General features: G+C 40.1%; 1 protein-coding gene across 8 annotated transcripts in view; it reads left to right on the forward strand.

Annotated features, from left to right (window-relative positions):
- LOC101736914 (homeobox protein cut) overlaps positions 1-15,362 on the forward strand; it is a 180,833-nt gene that overhangs the window by 77,087 nt on the left and 88,384 nt on the right. For all 8 annotated transcript variants that reach the window (XM_012696913.4, XM_021352547.3, XM_021352549.3 and 5 more), the window contains one exon: positions 12,120-12,437. In XM_012696913.4, coding sequence (XP_012552367.2) covers positions 12,120-12,437 — 318 coding nt within the window. The remainder of the gene's footprint in view (positions 1-12,119; positions 12,438-15,362) is intronic.

The raw sequence follows: 15,362 nt of genomic DNA on the forward strand, positions 1-15,362 counted from the left end.
ACTGGCCCCGTGCTAAGTTCGTAAAGAACTTGTGTTACAGGTACCAAATAACGGAAATAAATGTAAGGTTTTTATTATACACATATATATATATTTAATATACATCCAAAACCTTGGAAAATACATTTATATTTATCATACAAATATTTTCCCTTGGCGGGATTCGAACCCGCGACCCCCTTGTGTAGTGACCATGTCACTTACCACTACACCAGACGGCCGTTAACATGTTTGTTAAGAGCACACGAGCGAGCTTACTAAGGACAGCCTTCATCTTTTATCTTTATCAGTAAATTGTATAATCACAGACACTATACCACTTCACCCAACGAGACCAAAAAAATATGCTATCGTCACTTATCGACGACATAATAAATTTCTAATCATCTTCAATTCTAATAAAAAAATCTAATGAGATTTTTTAAATTGTGATGTTATTAAAAATTATATGTTTCTGTCCGGCACCGAACACATTGAAGGAGTACTTAATCTCTCAATGTCAGCTTCAATTTGTTCCCAGTATCCTCTTACCTATGGCGCGAACTGGGGAGAACAGTATGCTAAGTCAAGAGTTTGCAGCGATTGTTCTGAGATTGGAAAAAGTTAATATTGATTATATGAACACACTTTGCAGCTAATCCAGCTGTGATGTTGGAATAATTTAAATGAAAGTATTAGACCGTCAACGATTCACAAGGGGTAAACAAAGATAATGAAAGAAAATGATAGGATATATTGTTCTCCTAGTTTTTCATACTTTTAAAATGTAATTTTTCATTAAGATAACCTGATCATTGCATTATATCTAAATGCAAGAAGGGCATCAGTAGTCAATTAGATAGAAGTTGTTGGGTATATATTTTTTTTATTGCGATTGTAGGCAGACGAGCATACGGCCCACCTGATGGTAAGTGGTCACCGTCGCCCATGGACGTCAGCAATGCCAGGGGCAGAGCCAAGCCGCTGAATAACATAAAGTACTCCCCGCAATCTTCGTTTGAATGCTGTATATGTACTGTATTCCCAACACAGACGCACGTAAAGCACGTGATAATATTTTGTATAGATGTTTACAAAGTGCCCGACTTGCTCACCGTTCTCCGTCTACTATACTCAAAATGCTATTTTCCGACTACGTCTCGTAGACATCGTAGAGGAAGCGCTTTCGACGAGCCAATTTTAAAAAAATACTTATAATCTAGTGATGAAAATGTATTAATTCGATCATTCGTCTTGCCGGAGGATTATTACATTACTTCGCACCTTTATTTTGAACGAGCCGGATGAGTCTGCGCCTTGCGACCTCTCTATTCCTTTTATTGTTAAGAAAACTCCAGTAGCTTTCATTTGTGGGGCTATAATCCCATAAACAACGCTAATTGGTAATTGTTCAAATTAAAAAGTAAAAATAAAAATCGATTTTTATTCAACTCGGATAAAAGACACGCGGACGTACAGATCACGACAACACACAATCAAGATAATCTACGGATACGTACATATAGCTCACAGTGACATTATTATTAGTAAATTAAAACATTGTCATATAAAATGTTCAAAATTGTACTTTGGTAAATAATGGTTTTGCAAACACAAAATCGAAATCTATTAATGCGATTAGACAGGTCCGCTGGACGAGCTCGGCTTTCGAACGTTTAGAGGCGTCATATAATCTTAATTACTTTTCTAAAATGTCCATTAATAAAAAGGCTAGCTTTAATTCATGGGATCTTATATTTTAAGTAAATAACGTTTTTTCTTTATTGCTTAGATGGGTGGACGAGCTCACAGCCCACCTGATGCTAAGTGGTTACTGGAGCCCATAGACATCTACAACGCAAATGCGCCACCCACCTTGAGATATAAGTTCTCAGTACAGTTACAACGGTTGCCCCATCCTTCAAGACGAAACGCATTACTGCTTCACGGCAGAAATAGGCAGGGCGGTGGTACTCACCCGTCCGGACTCACAAGAGATCCTACCAACAGTAAAGTAGTAAGTGTCTTAGTAATCAGCAGAGTATGCAGCTAGTATCGAAGCTGTCGCCAATATTTCTGTATCATTCGCGGCCGAACTAAACCCCACGCCCCTCAGCTTTATTTCAATGTTACTGAGAATTCGACCTCACGTCTCAAGATTACTCAAAAACCCTTGACCCCGCCAACTAACGAGTGACGGCAACCAGTAGACCAGTGGCAGGTGAGGGCTTTCGGAATTGGATAAACTCATGACGTCACATTTATATAAATAAATACTCCATTATTTAGTTGTCGTGAGTCAATATTTGAAGACGTGTTTCGAAAATTGGCAGCCGTCCCAAACAGTCGTAAGTATGATTCAAGAATATTTAACCAGATTAAGCGGACCTGTTCAGATCAAACACAAAACGTCTTAAGGTGTTTTTCTTAGCTGTTTTGTAGTTAGAAAATGTGTTTATAATATGACTACATAATTAAAAACTATCCACTGCTAACACAGTCCAGCTGGGATTTTGACCTTATACGTCAAAACACCACTTTTTGATGTCTAAGGATAATGATGTCTGCCCGGAACTAATTTACACCAGAAATAATAGATTCGAGTCTGGATCACAACTATGTTGTTGCAAGTGGAGTGTGTTTTGGCGGTATGTTTTTATTTTTATTGCTTAGATGGATGGACGAGCTCACAGCCCACCTGGTGTTAACTGGTTACTGGAGCCCATAGACATCTACAACGTAAATGCGCCACCCAGCTCGATAGTTGCGGTTAAGTCGGCAAGCTAAATAATAAGATTTAAGAGCCTTCCTCGTTTAAGTTCGGACGTAACCTAACGCATTACATACACTAATTAACCGAATTAATTGTAGGTACAATTACTCGTATAAGAATCATTCATTCCGCTCGCGCACTTTCATTTCCCTTCGTTTATTTGAAAAAAAAATCATTTTAGAAAACCGGAATTTTTATAGCACTGAAGCGTTATCAGATGTTGGCGTACGCGCGCCTCATAATAACTATTCATAAGGTATCCATTCTAATTACATCTAAGATAACGGATGAGCTCTGATGTTTTTGAAGTCGCTTTGAACGATAGCTCTCGTTGTACTGGTCGTATTATGAGTACTGCTATATAGGCTTTTTGTGTGCTGATATTGAAGTAAATTTTAAAGTGACTCACAATTATTTAAAACTAGCGACCCGCCCTCGCTTCGCTTCGGAAACATTACATTTTATTATTGATAGTTGAGTCCCGCGATGTTACCCGCGGTTATTATCGTACCGCGGGTGACGCCGCGGGGCGAAGCTAGTCTAAAAAAAAGTAGCCTAAGTTACTCCTTATATCATCAGCTACCTGTTATAGCCCAAGAGCCCGTGGGCTCTACCTGTATGTATTTGACCAGACCTGAATTTTCGTACATTGAGACCCCTGTACCTACCATGCATGAGGTGGGGACTCACTAAGCTCAAAGTGGTCGACGCGCCGAGAGCTCAGGTAGGACAGGTACCGATTTTGACGGATTTTAAATCCATTTGACCACGTCTGCCGTTTTGAAATTTTGAAAATATATGATTATTATTATCGGAAAATAAGAATGGCAGACCATTATCGCGCATTTTACTTTGTGGCAGACCACTTTTAAAATGCTAAAAAAATAAAATTTTGAAAGTAATCGACCAGATCTGCCATTGATATAATAATATGTTGTTTATTATAGTCTTAAAAACTTATATTGATCACGGCAGACCTCTACATTGCGTACACACATCAACATATAATAAAATCTTAGCTACTACCCGGCCAGATGTATATTATGTTTTCCGTTCACTGTTTTAGAGGAATATAATTTACTTGCGATTTACTTTAGCAATGTATTTCCCGAAATTAATATTTTTTTATATTCTATATACTAAACTTCATTACTTAGACAATAAAGAAGTGAATTTTTTATGGAATAATTATAAATAATACGGTATAATGCTGATCAAAAAATAATTCAATTCCTCATTTTTATCATTCAACATTTAACTTGCCAGCTATACAATGCCAAAAAATCTAGTGATGTAGATGATGGAAGGTTCCAGCTATTCGTTAGCAACTATAAAGATTCAGACATCAATGAAAATTATAGAAAGAAAATTCAAAATTTTGAGGCAAGCTCAATACCACCGCATAAGAGTGAGCTTTTTAAAAGTGGTCTGCCACAAAGTAAAATGCGCGATAATGATCTGCCATTCTTATTTTCCGATAATAATAATCATATATTTTCAAAATTTCAAAACGGCAGACGTGGTCAAATGGATTTAAAATCCGTCAAAATCGGTACCTGTCCTACCTGAGCGCACGGCGCGTCGACCACTTTGAGCTTAGTGAGTCCCCACCTCATGCATGGTAGGTATAGGGGTCTCAATGTACGAAAATTCAGGTCTGGTCAAATACATACAGATAGAGCCCACGGGCTCTTGGGCTATTAGTGAAAGTCCCGTCAAAATCAGTCCAGCCATTCCTGAGATTAACCGGAACAAACAGGCAGACAGACAAAAATTGTAAAAAATGTTATTTTGGTGTATATGCCGTATATATTCATATGTATGCAGTAAAAAGCGGTTATTTCAATATTACAAACAGACACTCCAATTTTATTTATATGTATAGATTATTGTGTTTTGTTCTACATATTATTATTGGGAATAATTTTTAATAGGACTTTACAAAACACGATTGAACTGTAATGTTTTGAATAGGATAGTTTTACAAAAATCCAAGTTTTTATTTTTTTATTGCCCTTTTAGGCAGACGAGCATACAGCCCCCGTGATGATGAATGGTTACCGTCGCCCATGGACTTCAGCAAAGCCAGGGGCAGAGCCAAGCCGCTGCCTACCAAAATTCTAATCTGAAAATTATGTAATAAATTTTAAAATTTAATTGTGAAGACTTCTCAATTTCGGAAGTGGACTAAACAATTTTTTCGTTAATTATCGAGTAAACTCTCGCAGCTCACACCGAACACGGCCCTCCGGTCTCCGCGAAGAAAAATTAACGCACTGGCGAGGGTCCGCCGCCCGCATTACGCAGGGACCGGCCACTAATTAATGGAAAAGGATTAAATTCGTACTGAATCGAAATAAAATAAATATGAAGGACGGCTGTGCGCGGCCCGAGGGTGTGCCCCGTCAATAACACGCGCCGTCTTCCAGGATTTATTTATGATCTTTATATTGAAACCGTTCAATTTATTTTTTAAATAAGCGATCTTGATTTTGAAGTCGTCGTGGCCTAAAGGATAAGACGTCCGGTGCATTCGTATTGAGCGATGCACCGGTGTTCGAATCTCGGAGGCGGGTTTTTCAAATGAAATACGCACTCAACAAATGTTCACGATTGACTTCCACGGTGTAGGAATAACATCGTGTAATAAAAATCAAACCCGCCAAATTATAGTTTGCGTAATTACTGGTGATAGGACGTCTTGTGAGTCCGCGCGGGTAGGTACCACCACCTTGTCTATTTCTGCCGTGAAGCAGTAATGCTTTTCGGTTTGAAGAGCAGGGTAGGCGTTGTAACTATACTGAGACCTTAGAACTCATATCTCAAAGTGGGTAGCGCATTTACGTCGTAGATGTCTATTGGCTCCAGGTGGGCTGTGAGCTCGTCTATACATGTAAGCAATAAAAAAAAATTTTGAACAATTTTACAACGTTTACTGAACACCGCTTAACAGCACGCGAGCCGTGAACTCGTCGACACGTTGACGCAAACGAAACATTATCAATACGCCGTCAGAGAGATGTCGACTGTCAAATGTATTGGGATGCCAACGTATATATAATAGGACCTATATGTTATATACGTTGGCAATGTACACAATACTGTGAGTACGTTGTAGGATGTTTATAACAATGTCAATCATAAACAGAAATAGTTTTATTTACTGAAAACTGTTCGCCAGAACAAAAGCGCGCGACAATAACTGACAGGCGGAGTAAGTGATTCGAAGCGACGTCGCGATCAGAACGACAGCTCGCGTATACATATTGCCGGGTTTGTTTCTTTGCTTCCTTAGGTAATTACAAAGACATCAAAAGAGTAGCATCATTGATTATAATGTTGTATGTGTTTAGGAACGAAATACTTTTTTATTTTATCGTACTCAGAACTTGATGCAGCTTCTGAAAGAAAAAATTGGACGTCGAACCACCTGATGTTAAGTTGTTACCGGAGCCCATATATTATATCTACAACGTAAATGCCGCCACCCACCTTAAAATATGAGTTCTAAGGTCTCAGTATAGTTACAACAGCTGCCCCACCTTTCAAGCCGAAACGCATTACTGCTTCACGGCAGAAATAGGCAGGGTGGTGGTACCTACCCGTGCGGACTCATAAGAGGTCCTAACACCAGTAATTACGCAAATTATGATTTTGCGGGTTTTATTTTTATTACACGATGTTATTACTTCACCGTAGAAGTCAATCGTGAACATATGTTAAGTACGTATTTCATTAGAAAAATTGGTACCCGCCTGCGGGATCCGAACACCGATGCATCGCTACATACGAATGCACCGGACGTCTTATCCTTTAGGCCACGACGACTTCAAAATGTCAAAATACAAATTCAAACCTCTGAAGTGAATTTTTTACGAGGGAATAATTAAAATTATTCGTGGTTCCCGCAAAGCTTCATGATAACTAAAAGAGTCAGAAGAAGCCGCGTCGTACATAGATAGCGTCGCTGGAGTGACGCTGGTCGCCAGAGCCCTCAGATCCCCTACCCCTGGCGTGATGGCGGGGCGCGATAAACACAAAATGACGGATATGAGCTAAATCAAATAAACAAAGTCACTGAAACTTAGTCTCTTGCGAAACTCTTCCAAAATTGTTTTTTTAGAATAAAACGTACTTAACGTAATTATGAAAAAAGGTTAACAACGCATTTTCATTAAACTCGTAACTTTTTTATGTTTACAACTAGAAAGTTGAGTGTAGCCACACGCGAGACCTCACTCGCCATCGACTTGTAATGAGTTCTGTAAGAACTCACACTCAACTAACAAAAGGAGGTCCAGTGCGTCTTCCCGAGCGAATACACTTATAACCAGGTAGATCGTTAGCTTGTTTAATCATCTACAAAAAAAAACCTGCCATTGAAATGATGAATTCTAAAGTTTAAATATACGCGGGAAAAATTAGCACTCTCCTGGACTTACCCAAGTTTCAGGTAAAACTAGTGATTTCGTGAATTTCAGACTTGAATGAGATGAACGACAGCCAACCGTTGGATCTAAAGGACTTTGATAAATCACCGTCAGCGAGATCCCGAGATGAAAGACAGAACGACAAAAACACTAAATATTAAATATATCAACATTCATAAAAAAAATATGAAATGGAAATAGTCCGGCGGAACCACCGTGAATAATTGGCACTTGTCAACTCACGCGCTCTTTATTACTTGCCAATTTTATTTTTTTGATGAAGAACCATTTCGTAATATTAAAATAAGTATTGAAATATTTCAGTGATAATGGGGCGCAGTACTTTCTAGAACATGTACCTACATTTAGGATTTATCTTTTAAATATGATAATTGATAAGTAGCTCATCTCTCAAGGCTCTCAGTTTAGGCAGGAAAAAAAAAGCAGCGCAGCCATCCCTACACGGTTTTTTTTTTCATGCCGGTTGCCGAACCTCCTACGAGGTCCCCGCGTGCACCCTAGGCGTATGTGGGACTTGACGATCTGTAAAATGTTGGGAGCAGACCGCGGGCCCAAGGAATTTTAAGGCTACCCACTAAACGACTCCCCTGCACTCTTACACCCGACGTCCGATCTCCGCCCGGGGTCAAAACCCATCCCACCCGGTACGTCAACTGTGTCCATCGATAACCGGGCGCAGTCGGGAACATGCGGACAGTGCGTAACGTGACGGATGAGACTGTGGAAAAACATACGATCCTCCTGCCCTTATGACGGGACAGCACTGAGCGCACGGCGTGACCGTTTCAGAAAATGATTACAACTGAAGTATTCTCTCCGCGCTATCAAATTTCCGATAAAATTGTCCGTAATAGTTCTAGAAAGTTCCGAAAGTACAAGAAGAAGGTATAAGTAAGTCTTATAATGATTGTGCGAGTACAGTTAGTACAGCGGATCCGTTCGAACAATTAAAACAATGTTTCATTACATATTAAACGTCGGCTCTTATCTAAGAGAATCATCGGTTTGTTTGTGCAATAGTTTTAGAAGTTATTTGGGTAATTGTGCTCTCACGGGCTCAGTAATTAGTGTAGCGGTCTCGCGGTTAATGATTCGATGCCTGTTTCGGGCTTTTATAAAAATGGTCACACTCGTTGAATCTGTTATAAATCAAATTATTATTTTAGTTTTGGAAAGTTTCGGGTGTGTTCGTAGACGAGCGGTCGTGGCTGGGCGGCTGCGGGCGCGCGGTTCCGTGGCCCTCCCCTACTATCCATGTATATTGCAATAGCTGACTTCCAATCATGCGTTTACCCACATGAAATGAAGCGCGAACATTTGTCTACTTGCACTTTTATAAATGATCTAGATTTGGATCTAGGTTTTACTGGTGATAGGACCTCTTGTGAGTCCGCGCGGGTAGGTACCACCACCCTGCATATTTCTTCCGTGAAGCAGTAATGCGTTTCGGTTTGAAGGGCGGGGCAGCCGTTGTAACTATACTGAGACCTTAGAACTTATATCTCAAGGTGGGTTGCGCATTTACATTGTAGATGTCTATGGGCTCCAGTAACTTAACACCAGGTGGACTGTGAGATCGTCCACCCACCACAAGCAATAAAAAAAAATCTAGGATCTAGGCTAAAATGATTTCGGTTTTTGTCTGATTTCTTCTACTCTAGGATAACTATAGCTTCATATAATATAATCAAGTAACAACTGCTGGCGATAGTATTGTCAAACGTCGCAATGATACACTCGTCTCGTGGAAATCTAAATAAGTTCAGATAGCTAATATTCCAATACAAGTGGTATTCCTAAAAGCTCCGAAGACCCGCCGGCCGATTCCATCATGAACTGTTTCCAGAACCGGTTGGGCTTTCACTACTGATTTAAGCCCATCAAAAAATAGTCAATAGAATAAGTATGAAGGTCCTAGCTGCTAGAGTCAGGTGTAGTTGATGAGATGATTGCCGCGTGTCGATGTGCCGGGCAAGGGCGCTCCTGACGCGGCGACTCTGTCCAACATCAATCACGCTCAATTGAGCTCACCGAGTGGACGTTACGTAATCGCATTGTGAGCTCTGTCCCTCTGACTCACTCGCGGGATGTATCGGGAGTTCGGAACTTGACATGCACTATACTCTGTATTAAATGCCTCTGTCGCGAACAGGATATTTAACTGATTTTAACTATGAATAGGACCCAAGCCGTATGAAACGGTAGCTAGCATTCCTAACCACCAGACCAATGATCAGATCGTTAGTGATGTTAATTACCTTCGAGTACGTTGACAAATGAACAGACGATCTCGCCTTCCTGAGAGTGGTTAGTGGAGATCTTCAGCGTCGCTGCCATTCTCAAGCTCGACGAGTTCGACAGCGGCTTGTCTTCTTCAGCATTTATGGCAACAACAGTGTTAGAAGGAATACGCGTTCCATTGTATTTTATTACTAAGTTTTTTTTTTATTGCTTAGATGGGTGGACGAGCTCACAGTCTGCCTGGTGTTAAGTGATTACTGGAGCCCATAGATATCTACAACATAAATGCGTCACCCACCCTGAGATATAAGTTCTAAGATCTCAAGTATAGTTACAACGGCTGCCCCGCCCTTCTAACCGAAACGCATTACTGCTTCACGGCAGAAATAGGCAGGGTGGTGGTACCTACCCGTGCGAACTCACAAGAGGTCCTACCACCAGTAAGTAAACGTCAACTCATTAAACGGAGCACCATCACAGATAGAAGCACTTGTTCAAACTCTCCTGCACATAAGAACGCATTTCTGTGATCAATTGCGTAGCTAAATATAACTTTCCAAAGATTTAATTAATGTGAATAGTTTGATATGTTTGATCCAGTGATCACTGATCTCCATCGCAGTGCATCGGTGCAGTCTAGACTTCTCTAGGCTGTATGCGTTAGTCGTGGCCTGCAGACGGGTGGGAAACACGCTGCGTTAACGCAACACGTACCGCCTTATTGAAGACTACCCACTGAAAATTATAATTTAGTTCTAGAGTAAAGGGAAGAAGAGAACATACGGATTTTTAATGTGAATATTGAGTCCACCTAAATAATAAAAAAATAAATTAAAAAGAAACAAAAAACGCTTGACAAACGCATGTGCAAATATTCTTAATTTATTTTGGCCTGTTTATATATAAGTAATTGTGAATTAAGATATTCACCTTTCCGCGTTAAATCAAAGTAACCAAAACTGAAAGAGCTCTGATAATATTTACGATTTGTAGCACCATGCAAATCTAACATAAAAATATGTTGCGAATCTCAGCTAACAAACAGTGACTTTTGTTGCTTACGATGAATCTTAGTACGATCCATCACATGAGATATCCGAAGATGTCGTCTCTTTGACACGTGAAGTGTTGTCACAGGTCTAGTGACCAAAACCGCAAAACCGATGAATGAAATTTGAATTAGTCGTCATTCCTATAAACAGAGTGCGGGTCGCTCGGTGGATAATTGGAAATGCGTTTTCCAGCGAACGAGACAGTCTTAGAGATAACGAAGTAACAGAACGCCAATTACTATTTAACGTAGAACAACGGTTTATTTGTTCGAAAAACTAATACCCGCACACATACAGACAATACCACCGGAAGCGGTTTAATGCGCGCTAAAAAATCATGATAATTTTAAGTTACTCTCGTATAGTAATTAATTAACGAAATCTTGCCATAATGAAAATGACTAATAAAACCAAACTTTCATTAAAACCCGCCCGTCTGCAACGGCCAATCGGTACAAGCGATGTTATCTGTGCAGACCCGCGTCACGCGTGCACGCCCGTCTGTAACCGAACCGACTTTCTTTTAACTAATGACTCATTAGTGAATCTTAGTGATTGTATCGTTTTTAGATAGACTATTTTCGTATGCTCCTTCATTTGTAGACTGGCGTTTTTTTCATACAAATTTGTAATTAAAATTTCCTTGATGTTTGATGTTAAAGTATCTGCTAGTTTAATAAACAATGAGAGATGGGGCGATTTCAAGATCTTTCTTGAAAATTTTAAGCATATTATGTATGTTTTATTTAACTTTTTGTCACTCATAATAAGATTGTAGATAGCTTATTGTGCCATATATTCAAGAGTCAGAGGTCAACACTGGTCCGGGTTCTGAAAACTTCATCAACATCGGGCTTCGAACCAACCACCCTATGAACGAAACGCCATTTAACAAACAACCATTAATTAAATCCATTTTATTTTCCAGCCGATTCCATCCAACAGTAACCACATCCGTTGAGATCGAATGTAAAAGATAATACCTGAACTACCAATATTGAATGTGCTGTTCCAACAATGGTTCCAAACAATGGACCCGAGCTATGAGAACTGATAACGTGATTAAAAACAATAGGCATAACGTCGATAGTTGAATGAACAATGCTGATTTTTTGATAACTGGAACAGTATTAATGAAAATGTTAAGTTAGACAAACATATGTTCACGGGTAGCGTTTTATTGCCGCCGAAGGTAGATGAACGTAATGGGCCCTGGTCAGGAACGCTGGCAATGTCATGAACCTGGCCGATTCGCGCCAAAATTGGGGAGTAGGGCACCATTCGTGTGTGGTCACAACGTGGTGAGGAGCACAAGGCGTTCACCAGGACACCCTGAAGGGTGGTGGGGTCACAAAACCAGCTATGTTCCGCAAACGCAAAAGTATTATTTTAAAGCCGTATCGTTATCGTAAACAACCTGTCTGTTTCTGCTGGGCAAAAAATATCCGCTCCGTTTCCGGATATCATCGACCTAGGTCTGGAAACGAGAAGCCGCATTCACCCTGTTTCTATCAGCTCCAACCAATTTGACGTCAGATGGAGCTTCTCCTGCTAAACTCATCGAAAATATAGTATTTGGATGCAGTTCATCATTAATTAAATGTCATCTTTCAATTGTTACAGAGAGCCACACTGGCCGAAAAAGAAGTCACCACGTTGAAGGAACAGCTAGCGACCACAAGCCCCACGCCTCTCCAAGCCAACATACCACCAAAGACAAATGGCTCCCACTTAGACCTAACCAGGGAACCCACAGATACTAGAATAGACCGATATAGTCCAGATATCAAAGAAGAGAAGAGACATACCCCTGAAATTGATGAGGATTTAGACAAGATGGAAATGGCTGCCACGGCTAGGAGTAATAGTAATTCATCTAGGAGTAGTCCTATCGTTCAGGGAGGAAGTTTGGAGAATGAGTTGGCAGCTAAAGAGAAAGAGGTGAGTTCAATTTATAGTTTTAAATTTGTTAGCTACTTTAGAGCAATAACATCAAATTCAAGGTTCGTCAATAGACTGTCTATTATATGGATATAGATGGATACAGAGCCCTCTGCCTGGTCTCAACCATTCTGTCTATGACACTGATGTTGGCTGGAATGAACACCTAAAATTGTTAGCAAAAAAATCAGTCAATACATTCAATAAGACGTTGGCATTGTCACATCCTCTCGGTAATCCTAGGTACTTTATCTCTTACAAGTCAAAAGGTCTTTGACCATTACAAACGATATTTTAACAGTACGGTGGGCGTCTATGATCATAAATACATATCAGAAACTGACTTAAACGCTGCATCACTGCTTCATTGGTCTCAATTAGAGCTGAACTCGTGCGAGTTACGATTAATTTAGTATATCGATAATATTGATTGATCGATTCGTGGGCGTCATTCAATGCTTCCGTTTAAGATCCGTTATTCAGTTTCTTATTGAATTTGATAATCATTTGTTTTCACACGACTGAAAACAATTCTAAAAACGATTATAAATTAATAGTAATATAGTGCAATATAAATGACCTATAATCCACATTACAATTTCCCGTACCTAGTTGAGTTCACTAGAGATGTCGTGTCCTTATTATGAACAAATATGAATTATTGCACATAAAAGCATGCTGATATACCCTTGCTAAAATACTTGACTAGTCCGTACAAATAATCATAAAAATCAATGAACGACTGAGACGAGTCACACGTCTCTGTCAACTGCTTCGACCGGCGTCACATCGGGTGCGTGCGACGCGACTTGCCACAACACTAATTGGTATTAGACTGACATCGGGAGCGCTTGCCAATGTCAATTAACAATGGAATCTGGAGGGATATATTTTTAACTGCATGATCTTTGCTGTTGTATTTGGTTCAGTTGGATGGAGCTGCTCCGGTGGCCATCTGTACGACAAACCTTCATCGCGGCGCGTGTCGAATCTATCGCAACACAATTAGCTTTCAAAAAAAACATACTTATGATTTTCAGTTGTATCCTCGTGATAATTTACAAACGCCTAACCGAATACCTGAGTCTCGCCTGTCCGTGAAAAAAACAAACTAAGTACAATAAGCAACCCCGGGGATACCATCATAATGAGCCAAAACACGTGCTTTTTTTTTATGATTGAAGTATTACTGGTGGCCCGGAGGCCTTTTCAGTTTCACCAGGACAGGTGGGCGAGCAAAGGCTCAGCCAAGAGGGGTGGGATTTGCTAACAGCTGTCCGAGCGCCTCCGAAGGAGACCTAATAACTCAAGAGCAACTGCTTCGCGAATGACGTTCTTTCTCTCTATTAGAGATATGTATATAGTTGGCAACCACTCCGTTGTACGGAGAGACTGACTCTTTGTGTTGTAATAATATGCTGTATGTTCCATCGGAAGTATTCGATTAATTTTTTAATTATTTTTGGTATCGACTCGTGCATGTTGTCGCTTGTAATTAAGCGCATTTATCAATTTTCCGGGTTCGATTTCATTACTCTGTGATGTGTTACTCCTGTTATCATCTTCTTATCATTACGCCTCCCAGTACCGAACAGGGCTCGTCCTAACTGCTTTGAATCACTGCTTGTTCATTTCATTTTGACGCGTACCATTTAATTTTGTCTCCGGAAGGAATTGACCATACTAAGAAAAAACGTGATTAAAAAAAATTTTTGAAAAATTCTTCAGCAATAAAGAGTGAGTCGCTGGCATTGTTGATGCCCATAACCGACGATCTATGCTCTTTGAAATTAGTAAAGAATAGTCTACAACACTGCTTCATTTGTCTGTTGGCTTTACCACCAGTGGGCAGGGTGTATGTATTCGGAGCACGCACCACCATCCTGCCTATTTCCGCGACACGCCAATCATCGACGCTAAATTTCAGATTGAATGCCCTAAACGCTTAGAGGATAGAATAGGAAGGGACTGCTACGACAAGATGATGGTAAACGTAGTAACAGCAGCATCATGAGGTCCCAGGTCATCGTGTCGCCTCAGTCATACCCGGGCAGAATATGAGATGTATTGACCAATAACTCTCAACGTCAGCTTACTACTCAATACACGACAGACACATTCACCAGAGAAATATTTTTAGCACTTTTATCCTCACTTATATCAAGTTGTCAGGTCAGCCTGTTAAGAGCGCGGTGTGCGGAGGATGCACTGGCGGTCACATCGCATCGAATGTAACGTATGATCAATAAATCAATTACTTGCGCGGGGGCAGCTCGGAATTGTATTTGACAGTTGTTTAGAAGATAGGGACGGGATCATTAAATATCGATAAATGTAATTAAACCGGTTGTTTATTACCGAGTTTTTAGAAATGTGTTACGTCAATGGTATCTACGAATTTATTAAAAACTACCAGCCTCCCCTGTGACTGATGTTCATCGCAACCCATCCTCCACTGAACGTTAGCTCCTGCAACACCCGGGACCAAACCTCCTATGAAAGTTGCCCAGGAGCCCCGCAGTACCAAACCAGAGATCGCATATTAAAGGCTACACGATTTGCGCAGTTTTCGGTGGAAGTCCCATGCACTTAAAAATGTTTCACATTGTATTCCATGTGATGTAAGCAATCGAGATTCACCTTTAAGCACACCTTACTAACACCCACTAATTATTCAAACTAAATCAAAAGGAACTTTATTAATTGGTAAAAATATCGATGTTTTGTTGTACCCCATCTCTAGCGAAGGGAAACAGGATACGTTCAATGGAATGATTGATCGGCTTCGAACGAACGATAATCCTTGCACTAAATAAATATCACTATTTACGACATCTCTACTTTTGTTTGAACCAACTTACGTAAAGAAATTTTATTGACTCAAATAAGAAAAGGGAAGGGTTAATGTAGGGAATAAAGACTTCG

Source organism: Bombyx mori, chromosome 16 (assembly GCF_030269925.1).
Source record: "Bombyx mori chromosome 16, ASM3026992v2".
NCBI classification, from domain to species: Eukaryota; Metazoa; Arthropoda; class Insecta; order Lepidoptera; family Bombycidae; genus Bombyx; species Bombyx mori.